The sequence below is a fragment of the Podarcis cretensis genome (genome assembly GCF_951804945.1).
Source record: "Podarcis cretensis genome assembly, chromosome: 3".
NCBI lineage: Eukaryota > Metazoa > Chordata > Lepidosauria > Squamata > Lacertidae > Podarcis > Podarcis cretensis.
In genome coordinates this window covers 91,810,046-91,832,610 of record NC_137172.1, presented here as the reverse complement: position 1 = coordinate 91,832,610, position 22,565 = coordinate 91,810,046, and the positions used below count along the sequence as shown (strand labels likewise).

General features: G+C 41.7%; 1 protein-coding gene and 1 long non-coding RNA gene across 4 annotated transcripts in view; one reads left to right on the top strand and one right to left on the bottom strand.

Annotated features, from left to right (window-relative positions):
• The window catches only part of ZNF451 (zinc finger protein 451), a 30,821-nt gene extending 8,536 nt beyond the window's left edge, over nt 1–22,285 (top strand). For 2 of the 3 annotated variants that reach the window (XM_079970405.1, XM_079970403.1), the window contains exons 2-15: nt 1,517–1,603; nt 4,295–4,369; nt 6,750–6,875; nt 8,748–8,859; nt 10,149–10,299; nt 10,582–10,708; nt 11,062–11,215; nt 12,540–12,687; nt 14,319–15,952; nt 16,818–16,955; nt 17,985–18,115; nt 18,411–18,597; nt 20,386–20,451; nt 21,356–22,285. In XM_079970405.1, the coding sequence (XP_079826531.1) occupies nt 1,520–1,603; nt 4,295–4,369; nt 6,750–6,875; nt 8,748–8,859; nt 10,149–10,299; nt 10,582–10,708; nt 11,062–11,215; nt 12,540–12,687; nt 14,319–15,952; nt 16,818–16,955; nt 17,985–18,115; nt 18,411–18,597; nt 20,386–20,451; nt 21,356–21,414 (3,192 nt within the window). In that variant the 5' untranslated portion in view covers nt 1,517–1,519 and the 3' untranslated portion in view covers nt 21,415–22,285. Of the gene's footprint in view, nt 1–1,516; nt 1,604–4,294; nt 4,370–5,562; nt 5,667–6,749; nt 6,876–8,747; nt 8,860–10,148; nt 10,300–10,581; nt 10,709–11,061; nt 11,216–12,539; nt 12,688–14,318; nt 15,953–16,817; nt 16,956–17,984; nt 18,116–18,410; nt 18,598–20,385; nt 20,452–21,355 lie in introns of those variants that run through there. The other variant, XM_079970404.1, reaches the window with a different exon arrangement.
• Nucleotides 1,421–2,409, bottom strand: LOC307212964. The gene is made up of 2 exons (XR_013837299.1): nt 2,226–2,409; nt 1,421–1,562 (listed from the first exon to the last, which is right to left on the bottom strand). It is a non-coding gene; the product is annotated as an uncharacterized lncRNA (long non-coding RNA).
• Nucleotides 22,286–22,565: the final 280 nt, after the last annotated feature.

The window sequence follows — 22,565 nt, the reverse complement described above, 5'->3', positions numbered from 1 at the left end:
CTATTCCCCCCCTCCCAAAAAATTGGTATAATATAAAAGACATACCTGAGATTGAGAAAAGTTACATACAAAGTTTGAGAGCTATTTACAGTATATTTTTTTTGTACAGGGTAATTTAAAAGGAGGCAGTGATCATTTATGGCTATCACAGCTTAAAAGCCTGCTTATTCATAAGTTTGTATATTATTGGTTACTACCTAATCCTAACTCATCTAAGAGAGATCTAGCAGAGATTTTCCCAATCACGTCAAGTAAATTAATTGCAACCTGTTGGATTTTGTCTTCCACCTTTTTGGGGGGGCCATCTAAGGGCTATTCAGTTGGAACCTTCCCAGACGTATCAATGTAGATAAAGGGTGAGGCCAATATTTGTGTTGGGTGAGATAAAAAAATTCCCTTAGAGTTGTGTTTATTTTAGTTTGTGCAAGTAGTTGACTATATTTCATTCCTTGTCCCAGGTGGCCATTTGGCAACAGGTTCTAATGGTAGACAGGATGGGTCAGCTCATTCAGAATAATTGAATACTTAAAAAAAAAATCCTCTCCTATAGTTCTTATGACACTCAAATTTTGAAGAAGAGCAACCTTCCATATTAGATACCATCATGAGCAAATATAGAATACAATTAAGAAAGTAACCCTTTTCCCCTTCTATCGATTGCGTTTAATAAATTTTTCAGATTATGTTAAGGGTCTCAGAATTTGTTTTTCCGTGTTCTTTAATAATAAAACTGAATTTGATTAAAATAAACAGGTTTGTGTTAAGATTCGACAAAGTTAATTTTATTTGGTTAACAATCCAGATTATTGTTGACTTCTTTTTCCCCACATTGAAAATTTAAGATGGTTCCTTTCCATTATTCCTTTTCTGGAGTATGCTGGGGCCCAAAACTTTTCGCTGCAGGGCAAGAGCCCTTTGACTCACATCTTTGGCCATGTAACTGGCTTTTGAAGTTACTGGGAGTGGAGGGTAAATTAAGGACCCCAGGAATCTGAGGTGGATAACAGATTCCCAGCAAGCTTCTTCCCCGGCCAATTCTAGAATAGCTGCACTATAGTCCCCCTGAACAGAAATAATGTTAAAGTATTGGGGAAGCATCACAGAACAACTAACAAAGCAGAATAAATCCACTACTAACACACTATTATTCTTTCAAGAACTTGTTGCAAAATATGCCTGTAATCTTCAAAACCAAAATATGTTTGCAGCGTTTTCTCATAGTGTAGCTTGTTGCCCTTTGTTATGATAATTAGAGACTTTGATAATTAGGTAGCATATAAGTAACTTATCATTTTATTTTAGTTCTCTGCTCAAAATACAGGCTATTGATATAAAGCAAAATATTGATATTAAACCTTTTAATAAGTTATTTGTACTCTGTTTCTTAGCATCATGTATATGAGAGTCTCTACAGTCACTATTAATAATAAAGTGTCAAAGCGATGGGTCTGATTTATTGCATCATTATGCAAATTGCTGACATGTAAAGGTGTTTTCCTCTCCCCTCCCTTTTCAGATAATGGAGTGTCTTGTGTCTTCTAAAAGAGCTGAGAATGCATCGTCTGAACAAGAGGAAAGTGAAGATGACGTTGAGTTTGTTGGGGTATGTAAACAGTATCAATCAATCATTCATTATATTTGACTAAAAGCCATTACAAACCTAGTTACAAAACCGGCATGTAAACAATATCTATTTTAAATCTATATAAGCAACACCATAGTTCCCTCTAATAGCAAACTTGGGCAATTGAGTGCATATCATTTTGGAAACTAAACGGATAGTGGTTTCTACAGACACAGGCAACTCCTTGGATGTGCATTGTATAAGCTTGTAAATTAAAATACTTTTTTTCAACCCTTGAAATGCCCAACAAGGAGATAAGGAATGCTGGTGGCAATTGAACTCATAGAGAGAAGAGGGAAATGGTGTAAAGAAACGTCAGGCGGACAGAAGAAGTTATTCAGTTAAATCCATAACTCAAAGCAGTTGAGATAATGGCCTGAGATAATGAGATAATCAAGGCAAGCCAAACTATGGCTTATTGGGACCATGCAAATATTTCCAGCCCACAATATCTGGAGAGCACATTGTTGGCTACTCCAACCTGATCCTGGAGATCTGTGTCTGAAAAGTGGTCTATAATTAGTAAATATGTAAAATAATAAATCAAAATGTGTTGTGATACCTTACATGTAAAATAATAAATCAAAATGTGTTGTGATACCTTCTATGAAGAATGCTATTGTGAGGGAAACCAGTGTAGCCCCAGGCATTGGCCAAAGCAGCAGAGAACTTGCTTGCCCCCTCCCTACCAGGCAGAACACTCTGCTCCAACTGTCAGTGGCTTGGGACTGCAGAGTACAAGCAGACCAAAGAACAGGCTGGCCTTTAACAATGGCCAGAGGGCTGCTAGGTATGGTGATATAAGGCTTTTATCTGTTCTGAATCATCTTGGAGGTAACTTGATAGGTAGGGTGTGGATCTTTAAAATAAAGTACAAAGGATTTGAAACTAAACTTTTTTTTTTAGCACACTGTCCACATATCCGAGGAATGTGGGGGGAAATTAGCTGTCCTTATAAACTAAACCTTATAAACTAAACCTTATAAACCAAGAACTAACTTAGTTGGTCTTTAAGGTGCTACTGGAAGGATTTTTTTTATTTTGTTTTGACTTATAAATCTGTTTCATGTGTCTCATTTTATAGTTAACCTGAATTATGTGGCAGTGCATTGATTCCGTCAGTGCTCAAATACAGATAAATTTATTATTGTGACCCATGTCAATATGCGTTGTTTTTTTCCATTAGAAAAACATGAGGAATTCTGAAAAAGTGGGTGGCATGTGTTCCTTCTTGTACAAAGGCTAAGCAATTTATAAAGTTCCCTTCTGTTAGTACTTTAATTTTAAGTTTTTGTTTTGCTTTCCCCCGCTTAAATCTGTGTAGCAACCTTATGAGATGCACTAGAGCTTAGATAGTGACTGGTCTAAGATCACCTGGGGAGCTTAGTTGTTAAGTGGGAATTTTAACCTGGGTCTCCCCAGTCATAGTCCAGATCTGTTACACCAAATTGGCTCTTAATGTAAAAAGCCACGGTGGGAAGGCTTACCGGTGAGAGCCATTACTGTTAGGAGTTCAGCCTATACTTGAGTAGAACCCTGGCAGAGACACATGCCCGACTGGCATGTTCCCTCCCTCCTGGTCAATCGTTTGGGAGCTTTATAAGCTTTCTTCAGCCCGAACATCACAGCGACCAATGCCAACAGACATCGGCACACTTAAGGATCCACAGAGTTTGTGCAACTTGCGTAACAGACCTCAGCAACTCAGCATTTTGGCTAATCTAGTTACATATAAACACACACAGAGCACGACAACAGAGCTCCCTCTCTCTCTAGCATCAGACAGCAAAAAGAACAAAGGACAATAATCCCACTTCACAGAACATAGTAACACAAACATCCTTCCTCCATCACTTCCCACTCTGTGGAGTCAAAACATATACCGTCATGTGATAGACAACAATCCCATGACTGCAATTACGGAGCAGGAATTCTAACAATTACATGAAAATAATTTCTCTTATCTCTCTTGGTGGTTCAGCCTCCCCCCTGCCCAAAGCAAAAATGTTAATGTTGGTGGAAGTGTTGGTTATGTTGTTCTGTGACACACTTCAGTTTGGCTAGCTGAACACTATCCAACACATAATGGATCACCTGGGGTGATTGGTTATCTGTAAATGCATATAATTAATAAATGTCATTTGCCCCCTTCCTTCCTTCCTTCCTTCCTTCCCTCTTTTGTTTTCCCCACTGCCTGTTTTGAATTGGCAGTTCCTAGAGATAAAGGACTTGTTGCCTGGGTTCTTCTCTGAAGGTGGGCTTCCATCAACAGAAGAGCTTTACTGGATTGTTGGATGTTTCGCCACTGTCTGTTAGTAGGCAGTCTGTTTTAGAGCTGGACTCTGTTCAGTTGTGTATGGCAACAAATGATAATCTGAATTGGGCAAGAATGATAATAATACTTATAAACTCAATGCTTCTGAATATACAATGAATTTGTTGTGTTCCTAGATCTTGTAACTTTTGCAGACATGTAGATGTAGAAGGGCAGGGGGGACACTGTTAAAGGTAAACACATTATCTTCAGTGGGTCTGGCTGTTAACCAGAAGGTTGGTGGTTCAAGCCCATCCAGGGATAGCTGTGGGCAAGATTCCTGCATTGCAGACTAGATGACCCTCTAGGTCCCTTCCACCTTATAATTCTTTGATTCTGTGTTTTCTCTTCCATAGGAAGCTGTGTTGAGACCAGTCTTGGACTGCATTGAACTTAGCAGCGGTGACGAAGACGGTAGCAGTTCTTCTAATGTGAGTGTTCCCTGCCGTTTAAAATTGTTGGACAAGAGTTTTCTTTGGAATTACTCCATTCTGTCTGTCTGTTTAAGTTTGTATCACTTGAAGGGGAGTACATATGGTTCAAATATATTCTTATTTTATCTATAAAAAGAGCTCTTGAGATGATTTTATTATTCTTTACCTGTTATATTTGTATACTGCACATCTAACCAATTCTCTGGGGAGTTTACAGAAGCAATGAAACACAAACTTAAACTTGAAGTAAAAACACAAAAAGCTAAATAACTTACAAAAGCAGAAAGCCCAACAACACAAAAAAACAACCCCTCTATCTAAGATCAGAATGGAACACAACAGCTGAAACAATTAAAACCAGCATAAACCACAGCAAGGAAAAAAACTGATGTAAAAACTGAAGCATCCAGTAGATTGCGATAAGAAGGCTTGAGACAACATGGAAATCTACCTGGTGCATAAATTATCATAGTGTAGGTGCCAGATAAGGTTGTCTGGGAAGGTATTCTGTAAGCAGGGGGCCACCTCCAAAAAGACTTTCTTGCTGGTAGCTAGCTGCTCACTTGGAAGATTTGAAGCGAAGGCTTGGAAAAAATGTTCCTTTATCACCACTACAAATATTTTATATGTCTGTATCGTATCCAATTTTTAAACAGTATTTAAATTCAAGCTGCAGATCCTGAGGAAACTAAGAGCAGCTTCTTGCATTCTCTGTGCTTTTTGTTTTTATACGTTTATTCCATGTGGGTCTTTGATGGCTTGTATTGAACCCTTGTGAATGGATTTTTATCCTTGTGAATGTTTTTATCCTTGGCAACCTTTTGCTAAATAATTATTCTCCCCTCCCCCGGTACATTGTTTGGGGGTTCTCCAGACCCCTGGAAAAAACTAGGGATGAGCGAGTAGAAAGCCTACACTTTCTACTGACAGGACTCATTAGCTGAATCCCAACCATGATGTCTAATTCAGTACTGAACCTGTGCCAGCAGCGTCACCGGCAACTGGTGTTGTGAAGTACACTTAGTGGCTGTTGTTAAATCAGGCCCATCCCTCAAACACCTAACAATGCTGTGCAGTTTACATTGCATCGTACTTGAGCCTTCTGACACATAGCAACTAAGTTGAGTATGACATCCTTAACCTCCTCAACATCTGAGGGAACAAAGCATTAAGCAACAGCTTTTGTGAGGTAAGGGTAAGTTGTCATCTGCCTAGGAGTAAAACCTCAGAAGCTGGGGAAGCCCAAGTAAAGAAGGGCTGAAGGAAAACAGCAGGCTTCCTTCAGATGGCAGATGTAAGTTTCTGAGAGACAGATGATCACTTTGAGAATTTATTAGGCTGGGCCTGGATCAGCTAGATTTATTCTGACTAAAGAAAAACTGAGGATGGAACTGGATATTTATGCCCAGTGTGTTATTAATACCTTTCAGAGGAAGGGAGCCAGTGTCTTGAGTTGGTGTAAAAGGCTGTCCTCTGGAAAGGTCTTACCAGAAGATCACGACTCGTGTGGATTTTAATAGTTGGTTAAGCTGTCCAAGCAGCCAAGAATACAACCAGAGGAGTTTTAGGGATTGTCCTCAGTAATAGTACTGGGTTGTGAGAGCATTTGGCTGGGGTGGAAGTTTAGGCAATTTGGCTTGAGGTTAAAGCCAATTAGAAGCTGATGTCAGCAAAGGTGTTTGTTGAATCTTCAGAAATTGTCAACAAACACTGTTAAGATCCCAGTATTTCTCCTTCTCTCTCTGTATGTGTGTACACACACACATACACACCCTCTAATAAATCAGCTGTCTTAATTAAATGGTCATACTGTCTCTAATGCTTGCATCCATCTTACAGCTAAACCGACTATAACAGCTGCTAGAAGGTTTTCGAAAGCATTGTGACTTAATTAATTGCATCTGAAAGTTAAAGAAGCATAGATATCTTAAACCTGTGTTTGTATAAACCTCACTTTATATAGAGGTTGAAGAAACCAGTATTCCTGACAGGTGCCATGTGAACAGTACAGAACACAGCATATAAATACTTTTAAAAAAATAGTGCAATGAGAGGTTTTTTAAAAAAAATAATAATAATATCTGAACCCATTTTTACGTCTGTTAGAAGATGGTGTAGCAATAGTCTTAAAGTATGCATCCTCTTACTGAGGGCTTTGAAGAGTTCTCTTGACTGGTGTCTAGAAAATGCCTCTGAGCCTCAGATGCTTTTAAGCATGCATTTCCCCCAAGACACTTATCCCAAGCTCCAAATGGCGGCAGACTGAAATAATTGCCCCCACCCCCAGCTCTTTGTAGTGGATGAAAAGATGTTGCTATTGAATTGTCTGGCAGTTTGTGGCAGATGGTAATATGGGAGAACTTCTCTTCATTTGTAGGTAAATGCAAAACGCAAAGACTACGTCGATTATCAGAAGGAAAAGGTTGCTTCCACACTAGACCGCTTGGCACGCCATGTAGAGGTAGAGAAACAACTGAAAGAAGAGAAAAATAAAGCTTTCAAGGTATGATTTTTATTTTTACAAAAAACAACGAGGGATTATCATCTAGGTTTCAAACCACTGTTTGGCTTCAGCTGTTATTTCCAAAGCAGAGCTTGTTTGTTTTTTAAAAAAGATTAAATGGCCTATGTTGGGTAATGTTTCCAGCTAGATTTTTCTCTTCTGGTTCCAAAATATCTTGGTAAGCACCCTCCCTCATTAATCCTTGAACCTGGTTTCATACTGCCATTGTGTCCAGTCTAGAACATTGTGTCCACCGGTACTCATTAGTCCTTCCCATGAGTTCAGCCTCTCAGTAACTACTGTACATTTGTTTATGTAGTACATTGCCAGGTTGTGCTCTTCCACGTTTCCCTCAGTGCTCTACTCTTTCTGAAACTTTATAGTCACTTGGATCAGTTACTCTTTTTTATTATTTTAATGACCACATGCTATGGTTCATGTGCGGTCGTGATGGCTGTGGCAGAAAGCGCTAATGAGGGTGGACCTTGTGGTCCTGTTTTCCAGCATTTCCTTTGCACCTATGAAGCCTGAGGCTTTAGAGATGGGAAGTTGGCATGCTTAGGAATATATGACTGTATCCGTTTGCCTCGGGTAAATCTGTCCATGTTTTTTTGCTGTTAATCATTGTGGTAAATATAGCATGCAGGCTTCCTAGCCTGTTAAGGTAGCCTTTTCCAAATGACTTATTGTTCTAGGGTCAGGTTCTGGGAAACAAGTGTTGACCCCTCTATAACAATTGAAATTCAGCCAGCACAGGCTATTGGGGATTCTGCAAATAGATAGTGGTTATAATACGTAAAACTACTCATCTCACAAATAACTGCAGAGGTCAAACTGTGATTTTAAGCCTGGACCAAAGTAGTAGTTCAGTTCAGTTCAATTTAGTTTACTGTGTTTTAGCAAACAGCCATTACACTAATAATAATAATAATAATAATAATAATAATGCTACTACTACTCAACCTTTAGAGGACAAATTATTTCCCATGCCCTCCTTCAGATTTTGTTACATGAGTTTGTAGAGCCTTAGTAAGAAATGCGGGTGTTCTGAAGGATATATACTTCTTTACATCAGACAAAACAAAACAGGTCTTTGCAAGAGATGGCCTTCCCTTCTGTGATCTTAACAATGGGTGGATGTAGTTGTTTCTAAGATTGTTATAAAAAGAGCATTCAAGGAGTACAAAACATATACCATAGTTTTCCATGTATAAGATGCTGTTGATGTTTTTTTATTAAAAAAAAATAATGTTCCAAATTGGGGGTTGTCTTATACATTATATAGTGCAGAGGGGGGACGAGCGTTTGATTGCAGCCACGAGCAGGAGATTGTAAGCGGTGATTTGGAGGGTGATTGGTGGCTGCGTCAAGGGCTGCTGTTGATTGGCTGCCGCTGCATCAATATGGCGGGCAATTGGTGGCGAGCAGGCAGACAATTGGTGGCTTTGTCGATGTGTGTGACTGGCAGCGTTGGTCAGGTGGGTGAGCGATTATCACAAACCACCCCCCCCAAAAAAGCTCAACAACTGTGGGCAACCCCCCCCCCCATTTTCTTAATTTGGAGTCCCTCCAAAATAGGGGTTGTCTTATACACGAGGGCATGTTATACACAGAAAAATACAGTACCTTGTTGAGGAACTGGCAACGCTGTAGTTCAGTGGTGGATCTGCTTTCCATGCAGAAAGTGCCAGATACAGTCTTGGGCATCTCTAGGTGGGGCTGAGAGAGGCACCTTGTCTGAAACTCTGGAGAGCCGCTGCCAGTCAGTACAGCGAATGCTTTGAGGTTGTATGTGTATATATGCTTTTCGTATTGGCGGTAAATTAGTGCAACTAATTGCACACACTATCTTCCGGCTGCTGGTACCATTAGGAAAAACTGGATTTGCAACATGCTCACGGACTGCAAGAGCTGGAATTTATCCAGGGACATAGTGACACAGAAGCAGCAAGGCAGTGCGTGAACCAGTGGCTGAAAATGCCAGGTAATGTATTGGTACCGTTGTTTCACCATTCAGAGGGATGCACAGTTCTTACGGGTGAATAGTTCTACCTTAGTTACAGTCGGTCGCTTCTCCCTTTCAGACACATGTAGAGGAGTCAGCAAGGTACGGGTAGCCTTCACAGGAGAAACATGGGAGGTGTTTGAGCTTCATCCTTTTCTTCCATACAGTGATGGGGAAGTTTTGGCTCTCTAGCTGTTGCTAGACTGCAGCTCCCATTGTCTCCCTGACCGTTGCCTATTCTGGCTGGGGATAGCGGAAGTTATTGCCCAACAACTGGAGAGTTGCAAGTTCCCCATCACTGCTTTAAGGAGATGCTGTAGCTTAGTACATTTGATATATTAAGAAGTACCGTATTTTTTGCTCTATAAGACTCACTTTTTCCCTCCTAAAAAGTAAGGGGAAATGTGTGTGCGTCTTATGGAGCGAATGCAGGCTGCGCAGCTATCCCAGAAGCCAGAACAGCAAGAGGGATTGCTACTTTCACTGCGCAGCGATCCCTCTTGCTGTTCTGGCTTCTGAGATTCAGAATATTTTTTTTCTTGTTTTCCTCCTCCAAAAACTAGGTGCGTCTTGTGGTCTGGTGCGTCTTACAGAGCGAAAAATACGGTATGTCCTATCTTTCCTCCTAGAAGAGCCTGGGGCAGCTAAATACTTACATAGCACTTTCTGGATGTGCGAAGCACTGCAGATGAGGAGCCCAAGCTCCACTCACTGTGCCTTCAGCTAAAGAATTGTTAGCAGCAGGGCTGAGGTGTGTGTGTGTGTGTGTGTGTGTGTGTTGGCAGGCTTGTTCTTCAGAGCCTCTTTCCCCCGTGTAGTCCTGCCTACTCACCCTAGTCTGTCTTAGCTCTGGTAAGTTTCATCATGTGGAACAAGCCAAGCTAAGAATGCAGAATTACTTCACTTGCTGTGACCGGGTTCTCCAGGATGTCACCATGAGGCATTCATAGCCACATCTTACGTGAACCACTCAGCCACCGCTCACCTCATTCATCTGTGCCGGCAGATTCCCTTGGATTGGGGTGGCAGGACTCCTGTTAGCCCAGTGTCAAGAATGGGTGTGTTGCTGTGTTCTTTCCTTGAGGTTCACATATTCACAAGTCGAGTTTTGTGCTGGATGAGAAACGAGGGAAAGCTTTAGTGAGGGCAGTATAGTCAGTCTCATGCGTTTTAAACAAAAGAAGCGGTGTGACAAATACATCTATTTTCTAACCTGTCTTCGAGCATCAATTACATGATGTATTAAGTATTTTTGTTTTACGTTATAGGTCTCAAGCCAGGCACTGTAAACTCTGGAAGGAGAGCATTACCTCAGAGATCAGACCAAATACAATCTGACAGTAAATCCATTTTATGCCCAATAATGCATTGCTACAGAAAATTTGACAACAGGCATCTTCTCCTGGGCCACCTTCAGAGGTACGAGTTTTTTAGTTTGATCAGGAAATAGGTTGCTAGACTGCCTGAACATGGGACACGGAATCTTACAGGTAGTCTCAAATGTGCAGTGCACTGATAGTTGCTCTGCAGAAATTTTATGCTTCTAGATGGCAGGAAATGTTCAGTTTTGCAAGTATATTCAGACTTCACATATGTTTTAGTAAACATGTTTTTTTTTCTAAACCTGTTGTAATGGGCAACCTCTAAAGGTTTTCTTATCATTCATATCTATTATTTAATCCTGCAAATTTATTTCCTTAGGTTTGATCATTCTCCATGCGATCCATCAATTACACTACATGGATGTCCAGCTGATGCATTTGCCTGCATAGTCTGCAAAAGAAGATTCCCCACGTCTCAGCTATATAATGAGCACGTTTCTTCTAAGGCAAGAATTTAAGGAAATGCATGTTTTCACAAAAGTAGCAGGGAAAAAAATATTTCCCCTGAGAAGAGTCCCATTTCATAAACTCGTACGCGAATCTTTGCAGGGATTTTACTGCTCAGGTTTGGCTTTTGATATTTTTTCAAATCCAGAGGGGGGGGAAATCTGCTGCTTGTAGGTGGTTGTGGCTCATAAATGGAGCAGGCATTAGTTGATATATTTTGAGATATGCTTTTAGTATTAAGAGCAAATTTCCATAGCATCTTATAGAAAATGTTCTTCATAATGTTGGAAAACAAATGTTATCTGTTTGTCTAAAACTGAGTTATTGTTTTGTTTCTTCCCACCCCCTCAAGGCAAGTGAAGGTGATGGCCATGAAAAGAAATACCCTCCTCAGCATATTCAGTGCTTTGCATGTCCGTGTTGCTTTCTCCTTTTTAGCATGAGAGATGAGTGTCTGCAGCATATGTCTGAAAAGAATCACTTCTCTCAGGCTTTTAAACTCAGTGGTATGTCTCTTTTGAAATGTATATATTTTTCCATCTCAAATGACTGGATACTGCATGATTTGAGGGGGAATGTGGTAAAATACATTGAAATTTACATCACTGATCAAGATGATAATGTTACTTTAAGGAAGTGTCCTTAGCTCCATGCCAAGTATGCTGAATCTGCTTTCTAGAATGCCTTCATTCCCCACTTCCTTGTGCATTGCCACCGATGCAAATTCTTCCCAGACTAAGATGGGTTTTGTCCTTCCTGAATATTTCAAGTAAAAAGATTTGGCAGGTCAGATAAGACTTTCAAGGTTCCCCCCCCCCCCACTATAAGACTTTCAAGGTTATAAACAATTTCCTGTGTTGCTCATGCAAGATAACTAAAATGTAAAACATAATGTGGCTTATGTTGGACAGAAAAGAACCTGAAGCTAATATATAGAACAGCACAATTTAATTTAGCTACTTTGGCTAGTCTGATTATATATATATATAAACGTTGCCAGGGAAGGTTTTTTTCCCGGAGCAATGACTGTCCTCTATAGTGTGGCTGAGGTGTATGGCATTGTTCCCTCTAGTATGCAAGGTCCATAATATATATATATGATACTGCTTAAAATTTAGAATATTTCTGGGTACAGCCATATGATGGGTGCCTTTCTGTAATTTGGTTTCTCAGGTTATATCAAAGTATATTAGTTTTACCCTTCTTTGTGGCAGCTAATAAATTTTGAAATGAGTGCGAAGTAACTAAGCAGCTTTAAAAAAATTGTTCCTGCACTCCTGTTCTGACCAGTCTCAGCATAGTAGGACCAACTCTTGCAACACTTCTGAAAAATGCTCAGATTTGATTGAGTGTGTGACATTTCTCAGGAACCAAGTGGTGTTTGTTAGCTCGTTCTTAACTGCCTGGTCTTGGTGCATTGTTGACATGATTCTCTTACTTGAATCATTTGTAACCTTTGATTCTTCTCCTTGTACCACCTAGTTGTCCCTCGAAGTTTTGTATGTTGACTGACTGGAAATGGACAACAGGTTGCAACAAACCCTTAAGTCAAAGGACGGGCAACCTGTGGCCATCTAGAATCTATGTTGTTGGATTCCCAACTCTGGTCTGCAGATGGTTAGGATTGGTGGAGCATCAGTGCTCGAGTGTGATGTGGCCTAGATGCCACCGGGACATGCTTGCTGTGCGCCACCCTTCTCTGGTGCTGCACTCGTGTCTACGTTGGAGGAGGGGGACACCAGCATGTGGGTGGCCTTCCTTTTGGGAAGTGAATAATGTCTGGTCCTTTCTGACTCAGTGATACAAATAACTCTGTGCATTCCGTTGCAGATAAAGCAACACAACCACAACCTTTGCCATTCCCAACTTATGCAAAGAATCTTCTGATCTCCTTGTGCAAAGAAATCCCGTTCCAAGTGAAGTGCACATCCTGCCATCAGGTGTTGCGTTCTCATGTGGAGCTAACAGCACACTTCAGGTCTGTTGAGAGCCTTCCTGCTTGTAGAATGGGACTCCTTTCTCTGTTTCTCCTTTAAACATTTGTTGGGCAACAAGCCTACTTTCAGTTCTGACATGTATGCACTCTTTCTCCATGCATGTTAAACATGGGAACGGAGACTAAAAAAAGTGGCCTCAGTGGCCCAGAGTCCCTTCCATCAACTTTGGCTGATGGCCCAGCTGGACAGGGACAGCCTAACTACTGTCGCCTATGCTCTGGTAACCTCCAGGTTAGATCACTGCAACATGTCATATGTAGGGCTGCCTCTGAAGATGGTTGGGAAACTTCAGCCGGTGCAGAATTTGGCGGCCAGGTTGCTCACTGGTTTGAGCACATTACACCAGCCCTGGCCTGACTGCACCAGCTGCCATTAGTTTCTGGGCCCAATTCAGAGTGCTGGTTTTGACATATAAAGCCTTAAACGGCTCAAGGCCTCAAGGACCACCTTTCTCCATATGAGCCTACCCAGACCCTGAGGTCATCATCTGAGGCCCTTCTTCATGTGCCTCCTCAGTGAGAGGTCTGAGGAGCAGCAACATAAAAACAGGCCTTTCTACTGTGGCTTCCCACTTGTAGAATGCTCTCCCCAGGGAGTGTTGCCTGGTGCCTTCATTACATATCTTTAGGCATCAGGCAAAAAATATTTCTCTTCTCCCGGGCCTTTGGCTGATTGACATCTGATTCCCTTCTGAATGTGTTGTGGGAGAGGATGTTATTGGTTTGCTTTTTGTTTTGCGTGTGTGTATACACACACACACACACACACATATATATATATATATATATATATATATACACACACACACATAGTATTTTTATGTTGCGAACCATCCCTGAGATCTACAGGTGAAGGACGGCACACAAATTTAATAAATAAGATAAATAATGTTAACTGTAGTGCTGAACTGTCTTCGCTGCTGGGAAAATAGCAATGTCCCTAAGTTGTTGTCTGCACATTCCTGTCCTTAAAGGCCTAGAAAAGAGGTAGGGAATCTTTCAGCCCAAGAGCAACCTTCCCTTCTCGAGGCAACATGCCAGTAGCAAGTGGAGCCAGAGGCAAAAGTGAGCAGAGGAATGGATATCAAGCATTACGCTTGTACAGTGAACTTGTTCCTACCCACGCTCACACATCCTGCTCTAGCCAGGCAACCAAGAGGCCTGATCAGAGTTCAATGACACATTCAAGCGGGGCAAAAACACCCCAGTAGGGTCTGAAGCACTGCTGGTCAGGCATGTGGCCTGGGAAGAGTCCCAGGGGCCAGGTAGTGAAGCCTGGAGGGCCTAAGATACCTTACCCCTGGGCTGAGAAGACAGAATCCTGTGCTTCTACCAGCTGCCAGCCTTGGTTTTAAAGGGCTCTGTCTGGTATCTGGGGCATTGCCACTGCAGAAGAGGCAGATTTAGGACGCAATGACTGGCAGTGGCCTAGTGTCATTCATCCCCTGTTTGTTTGGAAGGCTGCTAACCTTGGAAACTTATCTGGGCCCAACTAAGCAAATATCCAAAAATAATGTTTAGCGTGTGAATGGTGTTTTTTAGACCATACTGTTTTTTTTGATTTTTGGTAATGCACAGCTAAGTAGGTATTACAATGTCCTTTCCCATTTTAGAACTCGTTGTCGTGATGCTGGCCCAGTGACTCTGTCAAAGAAGCGCATCTGCCAAGTCGCCGAAGTATTTAAAGCCAAAGGTTTCTGTCACACCTGTAGCGAGCTGTTTATCAATGACACCCATATCCGTCAGCATATTTCCAAAACCCTACACAAGGTTAAAGTATTCACCACGATGGAAGAATCCATCTTGACAGTATGCCATGTCAACGAAAGGAATAAAAGTGCCTCTCATCTACAGAAGAATAGCAGCTTTTTAAAATCTTCTCCTCTGAAGAGACCTTCGAACTCGATTGAATCCGTTGGTGATGAGAGGAAAACAGTTTCAAAACGAATAAAGGATTCAGAAGGCAGAAGCCAGGAGGTTAGCAGTGCTCCAGCCGTCAAAACCTGGGTGTGTCAGTGCGAGCTGGCATTTCCTTCTGAAGAGCTGGTAGAAAACCACATTTTTTCCGAGAACAGAATCTGCCGCAAATGTGCAGTGTGCGGCAAGCTTGCGGAAAATGCAAGCGTCATCCGTTTGCACATGAGCCGGTTCCATGGAGGAGCTCACTTGACTAATTTCGTCTTCTGGTGTCAGGTCTGCAGTGTAGCTCTTCAGAAAGTAGATGACGTTAAGGCCCATGTGACAGAATATCATGGTGTGCACAGCTTTTACCGTGAGGATGCTGCTGCTGCTGAGGATGCTACAGCTGAGGATGCTACAGCATCTTCTGGTGCACTGTACGGTAGTTCACTTGAACAGAAAGACCGAACTCCTAGCCCTATGGAGCAGTCTCCACCTTTGAGCCCCATGGATGTGTCAATGTCTCACCAATGGCAGTGCTGCATGTGCGAGGAGCTCTTTGACTCTGAAGACAGCGTGAAGCAGCACTGTGTGTCATTAGAGAGCCACCACTTCCACAGGTACAGCTGTGACTTGTGCAAAATGACATTCCGGAAGAACGAAACTTTCCATCGACACTGTCAGGATAAGCATAACGGTGTCATAAAGGTCAAATACTTCTGTAGCTTTTGTGGCGACCTGTTTTTTGACGCTGAGGAGGAGTTCTTGCTTCACTTCAAGGGCTTCCATAGCACAGATTACATATGCGTGTCTGAGGAAGCGGGGACATCAATCAAGAGTACCGAAATAGTAGAAGAGAGCAATCGTCTGAACTGTGGTTGTCGGGAGAAATACTATAGCAAAGAGAACAGGAAGGCAGATTACAAGAGGTGTCAGAAGGCCTTGCTGGAGAAGGGCAACTTGTGGTTCCGTTGCACCTTGTGCTCCTCAACAGCGCAGAGCGTTCCTGACGTGATGGCTCATCTCATGACACACTCGGAGCAAAAACCTGACCAAGAATTGTACATTGTGAGGTGTGGAGCATGCAACAAAAACTTCAACGATATTGGAGTTGCCCACCAGCACTTTCACAGCAAGCACTGCTTCCCACAAAAGCCCCAGCTAGCCCCAACTCAAGCAGGAAGTGACGTCTTCCAGATTTCCCCCGGTGGATCCTGTGTAGACAAAAAGCCTGAAAACCTAATGCTTTTGGAAGACAAGACTGCAGCAAGTGCTTCAGAGAAGAGGTGGCCAGGAGAGCTACCCAAGGAGCAAGTTAAGAAGCCACATTCTGAAGGGTTTGGCGTAGGTAGGTAGAAAGCATGGTATACTTTGGATGCCCAAACAAATATGGCTGCCCAAACAAATATGGCTGCTGAGAGAACCTTGCAGAACAGCTGGGGCTTGTCAACACTTAGCTTGCCCTGTGCCTGGAAAGCATGGGTCCAGGAGGTTTTCCACTTGTCACTCACAAAACCCGATTGCCGTTTGGTTTGATTCAGCAGTAAACCACAGGTTTTCTGGGTGGGGGGAAACAGAAATGTTGGCGAGCCCTTGGTTAAACTGAACATGTAGTATTTCATAGCCTCGGCAAACTCTGCTTATATAATTGTTTCCATAGTGGTACATGTATTTAGTCTTGCACCCATTCTACGTCATCAATGACAATTTTTCTAGCCATGTGAATAAGAAAGGCTTAGGAGATTTTTGGTAGTTGTTTTTGAAGGAAAAGAATGCGTTTGTTGATACCCTAATTGTGAAATGGCTACAGGACAGTAAAATCTCAGGCGCTGTGTGGAAATTCATTTTATTCAGTAGACTTTCATCATGGAATTGTTTTGTAAATAATTTCCCCAGCACCTGAGAGCCCTTCTGTATTTGTCTGTATTCCTCCTCACTGTTTACAATTACGTTTGGGCAAGTAATCATCTAAATCCAAATGCAAGCTGCATAAAAACAAGCAGAACCTCATAATGAAAAATGTTGAAGTTAGTATAAATTTGCTGAAGGTGGTACCCTATTGAGTATGTATGAATTACTTAAATTGCAATGAATTTTTAAAGAAATTGATGTGCTTTGTTTTGAATTTTTCTGAAGTACAGATTTCTACAGCTGAGGAATCCATATAATGTTTCTTATGCTTCCTTCTTCTTCCCTTCCACCCGACTATCTAGATGACAGAGATCTACCTGATCTTGATTACTTGTGTACCATGACTCATATTATTATGATGGATTTGGATAACTGGGGAAACCTTTTCCATCAGTTGCCTGCTACCCTTAACCAAGGAACTTTTATCTGGGGTTTTCAAGGTAAGGAACTTGGCAGTGCAAACTTTCCCTTGATGCATACTGTATAGCACATGTGAGTCAGGTAATCTACAAATGTAGCAGCATACATTTACACAAGTTCATGGCATATAGCATTCCTAATTCAGGCATGGTGTGCTAATATTGGGGTATTAAGCCCTGAAGGACATAGTTGACATGTACTTGAAGTGCTTCCCCCAGAATCGGTCAAACCCAAGTTATTGAGATCTGTGGCGGAGGCCCTGTTTGCTATAACCCCCCCCAATGCATATGATTCAAGAGGTCCCTACACACAGCAGGGTCACCTTAATAGCAGCACCTTGTCTGTTGAACCACTTCCCAGCACTGATCCAATGGTCCCCCACATTGTGTTAATTTAGGTATCAGTTTAACACCCACTGGATGCTGCATTTGTCTGCATTTACAGTGGTACCTCGGGATGCAAACGGGATCCATTCCGGAGCCCCATTCGCATCCCGAAGCAAACGTAACCTGTGTGTGCAGGTCACCTTTTGGCGCTTCTGCGCATGCACGTGACGTCATTTTGATGGTCTGCGCGCGCGGCAAAACCCAGAAGTAACGCGCTCCGTTACTTCTGGGTCACCGCAGAGTGCAACCCGAAAATGCTTAAACCGAAGTGTATTCATCCCAAGGTATAACTGTAGTAAAAATGTTGTAAGTGATGTCTACCTGAAAACAGTTGAAATGAGGATTGACCACCTTTTATGATGTTAGGCATAGCTCAGTCCTTTGCCCATTACTATGGGAGCATTTTTGGCCCACACAAATTAGCAAAAGTTACAAAGCTGGAGCATGTATAGTACATTGCATATATCAACCATGTGCAATTTAGATTACCCGCTTCTCAGAAACATAATTAGTATTTCACAGGATTTGTGTTTTATATATATACACACACACATATACATACACACACACACACACACACTTACTTTTAAAAAGTAACTGTCTATTCCCTTGTCTAGTCCCTCGAATCTCTTAACAGTGGCTGTCTTCTGGTTTACTGCTTAGGTGGGCACAACAACTGGAAGCCACCTGTGAACTGCAAGATTTTTAACTACCTTAACAAGATTGGGTGTTTCTTCCTCCATCCACACTGTGGTACAAGGAGAGAGGCTGCTGACTTTGCAATCTGTGTGCATGTAAGTTTTCACGCACCTGTGCTGTGATAAGATGCAAAGGAAATATTTTGCGTTAGGGTGTCAGTTGCTGGCATTCACCGAGAATCCTATCACAGTGCAAATATATAAAAAAATTATTTCATAAAACGTATATACCTCTTGATTGTAAAAAAACACATACACAACAATGTGTTTTACAATGTTTGGGCTAAAGAATGTTCAATCTTGTCTACCTACACAATCTGAAATCCTTTCACTAAAGAAATTGTATGCCCATTGTCTCTCTGCCTCGCATAATTCATGTTTTGTTCCATAGGTGGGCCGCCTGGATGAGCATCTACCAAAGCATATTCCTTTCACTATTCTTTCGGGAGACAAAAGCTTTCTAGAGCTTGAGGATCAGCTTAAGATGACTCAGCGGACAACTCGCATTCTAGATCCTCATAAGATTGATGCCGATATGATGTATGCCTTATTGAACAGCATTTCTGATACAGCCAAAGGTATCCTTTCTAATACATTTATATATACAGCCTAGGCATGCATTGCCTGGTGGAAGCTACTTCCAGGATTGAGGTGAGGAGAGGCAACCTGTTTACGTACTGTACTGCTTTAGGAATAATTCCTCATCAATAGATCACATAATAAAAAATAATAAAATAAAATTTTATTTACATTCTGCCCTCCCCAGCCGAAGCTGGACTCAGAGCGGCTAACAACAGTAAAATAATACAACATTCTAAAATCATTCTAAAGTCCACTTGTAACTTAGTTTAGTTGAACTAGTTTGCAGGGGCTCTACAGTATGAGCCAGCCACTAGGAAGCAAAAGAGTAATGGGGGCAAAATAAAGAATATAAAGCCCGTTAGTGAGCAATGTGTTTATGCTCTGTGTAAGGAACAGCCTGTGGCAGGGATGGGGAAGGCTTTTGACCCAGCAGGCCAGACCTTTTATCTTGCCCCACTACTGGCGAGCCAGCATGGACAGGTGTACTGGACCCCTCACCTGCCAGTCAAATCATGTGACACGATGACATCCTGTGATTGGCACCCGTCACAGTGCAGTGCTTCCCAAATATTTGACAAACATCATGTTGCCATTGCTGTAGAAGGCACGGCACAAGGGCTTTGAAAGCCCTCTACTTGGCACTTGGAAAGTTCTGAGCACAGGAATTTCAATGTACTTTGCACAGCACTTCTGAAGCACCAGGCGGTTGTTGGGCTTTGGGTATTGCTATGCAGAGCAAACCAATGCAGAGTTCACAATTTGTTACATAACGCGTAAGATTTTGGCTCATATTTTACTCTGAGAAACAATTCCTGAGGTCGGGGTAAATTTAGGAGCTAGAGCTAATCCCAGAGTCCTCTCTCCCGCTTCTTCCTACAATGGCTTACTGTGCAAAATAAGTCACTTGCCTCATTTTAGATTTGAAGCAGTGGCACACCAACCTCAACATTGTCTTTGATGCTCCTTATTATTTAATCACTTGTTCTGAAGCAGTTTTGTCTTGGAAGATCAGTGGGAATTCAAGACAGTTGCATCCCCCTGTTGCAGCATGGAAGTTGCTGCAGCATAGCTCATTCCTAACCTGCAAAGGAAAAGTCTAAAGGTGTGCACTACAAGATCTTATGTTTAGGGATTTAGTTCTGGTTCACACAAAACCAACAGGAGCTTCATTTAAACCATTTTTTTGAGTTCAGGTGCAGCACCCTAGAGATCAAATTATGCTAGTCCTGCCTGTACAGAATATCTTGAATTGAGATTTTAGAGGGTTCAGGGGTCTCTTTATGATATACATCTCTGGTGTTGATGTACTTTGTCAAAATGCATCACTGTTGTTGAAAAGCTTATAACTTGAGTCCTCCCTGTTTTCCGTTCTGTGCAATTGTTATGGGGGTTAAAGTATGAAAGCCACATGCCGGTTTCATCTATTTTGTTGCATGTTCAGTTCTGTAAAATAATATGAACTTGCAGTTGAGTGTTGGCATGGATCTCATGTTCTTTAACTACATGGAAATCAAGTTGAATGGTGGCTTTCAAAGGACATTGCACTAATGGGAATGCATTCCCAATTTCTTTACCATCCATATTGCTAAACTAGCTCAGTGTGGGTGTGAAGATAAACCTCTGTTTTGGTTATATGTTGCACACTGTTTGAGGGTACTGGGTTTTGAAGCGAGGAAGGAAAAGTTATGACAGCCAGGTTTTAGCAATCAACAAAACTCTGAAGAGGAAAGCTAGTTGTGAGAGCTGTGGTATTGCATAGTTAGTTCTGTGTTGTCTTTTTACAGAAAATGAAGTGGTAGATACTCGAATGGCAGTGGAGCAGGTTTCAGAAGTAACAAAGGACCAAAACGGTATGTTAATTTCACTACAAGATGCTTATTCAAGAGATGAAGTGGCCGTAGAAAATTAGATTTGGCAATATTATCAAACAAGGAAGAGCCTAGAAAGCATTTTCCCCCACCATATGTGCATATTCCTGTACAGGCACCGTGACAGAGAAAAGTGGCTATAGCAAGAGAAAGGACTATCCATAAAATGGGCCTTTGCTTACCATTTGAGACATGGATTTAGGTCCAGTTAATACAGTGCTTGCATGCTGGCCTTCAGAGGAGTGAGCCGGGTTGTTGGCAGAGTCATGATACAACCGAGGATCTTATGGAGGCAATGGTTGTATGTACCAGCAGCTTTGTGGGGGGGGGCATATATGTGGCCCCCGCAATTGTATGAGCTGTCTTTCTATAGCTGTTGGGATCGTGCACATTGTGACAGCCTTGTGTATAGTTCCTAGCGGAGGAGATACTGTTTTATACAGGTTGTATAAACCATTTGTGCCTGCTAGCCATCCCGCATACCCCCAGAGGCTAACATCTGGTAGCTGCCAGCTAGGTGAACAAACATTTACAAAAGTTAGAACTTGCTTTAGGAAGGAGCATAGCTTGGTGGTGTCTGAGATCTACATGGCGGCATACAAATTTAATAAATAAATAAACGAATAAAAGTGGTAGAGCACTTGGTTTGCGTGCAGAAGTTTCCAGGGTCAGTTGCTGGCTTCTCAACGTAAATTTGGGGGAGACTCCTTTGTGAAACCCTGGAGGAGCCACTGCAGTCAGTGTGTAGCCACAACTGAGCTAGACGGACCCAGGGACCTGACCTTTCTGCAACCACTGATTAGGAAGCGGTAGCCATTTCTTGCTTGAGTCAGTACTTTAGCTATGCATTTGTTTTGCAATTTTAAGTCCTGCTTCTTTAATGCAGATGCAGAGGAAGATGCAGCTTTTCAAGAGGCCATCAAGCGAAGCATGGAAGAGATGTGAAGATGGCTTGGTATCAGTGCACGAAAAAACATCTAAGCTGGCTCCCAAGTAGTTGAAATTTGTTCGTTCTATTACAACGATTAAAAAAAAAAAGTACAGGTTAACATTTCACAGTCTCAATGCACTTTAAGAACTGAGCTCTCCTGACACATCTAAGCATCATAAACTGCAGTGGAACTTGAGTACCCTTAACTGGATTTCAATTATCCCACATATTTGTCTCGGTGATATGCAGTATACAGGTGTGGTATGGGACAGCATATTTAAGAGGCTCAAAAACGTAGTTCCACTGTGTGACAGGATGGCTTAAGCTTTAGTTTCTTAAAACTATCTGGTTTGTAAACTAGGCTTGCCTTTTTTTATTTTATTCTTTCTCTTCCTCTCCCTGGCTTTCATTTTTGAATGTTAATGTTTCTTTCCTGTTGTACATGCATTTCTAGCATAAACATTGCAACAGATACGTACTGAATCCTCATTTTCTTTTACTGTCTTACCTTAAGGGGAAAATTAAGTAGTACTGCAATCTCCAGTGCTCTGGCAAACTTGTGATGGGTCTCCACTGTGACTTTAAGAAGTGAAACAAAAGTTTGAGGACCTAGTTATTTTCTTTCACCTTTATCTTTGTATGTACTTTATATGTTTTGAGAGCGAACGTGGCACCAAATTGACTGGGCTGTAGGTATATATTATGCTTCCTGCCTTACTAATAGTACAGCAAATTATTTTCTCTCTCTCCCCCCCCCCCCATGTTTTAAATCATCTTAATTCAGAAAGGCAAACCCTTTCTACATTCCTACATGGTTAATTTATTGTGGTTATTTTTTGGAACATAATTTTGCGTTTGTGCATAATTAAAATATTGGTTACTTTTTGCAGTATGTCCTCATTTCAGTCAAATGCCATTTGACTCATGCATAGACGTGTTGAATGCAAAAGGTGGTAATTTTAAATCACTGTTTCTAGTGCAGGCTTCTTGAAGGACTGCTTTGGAGTGACCATCTAACTTTGTGTTGCAGCAGTAAACTGCAAACACACACACACACACTATATATCAACCCATGAATACATTTAAAAAATGTCAGGAACCTTTAGTAAATTATCCTGATTGGGAAGGCTCACCCTTGCTAAGAAGGTATTCCATATAGAGGCAC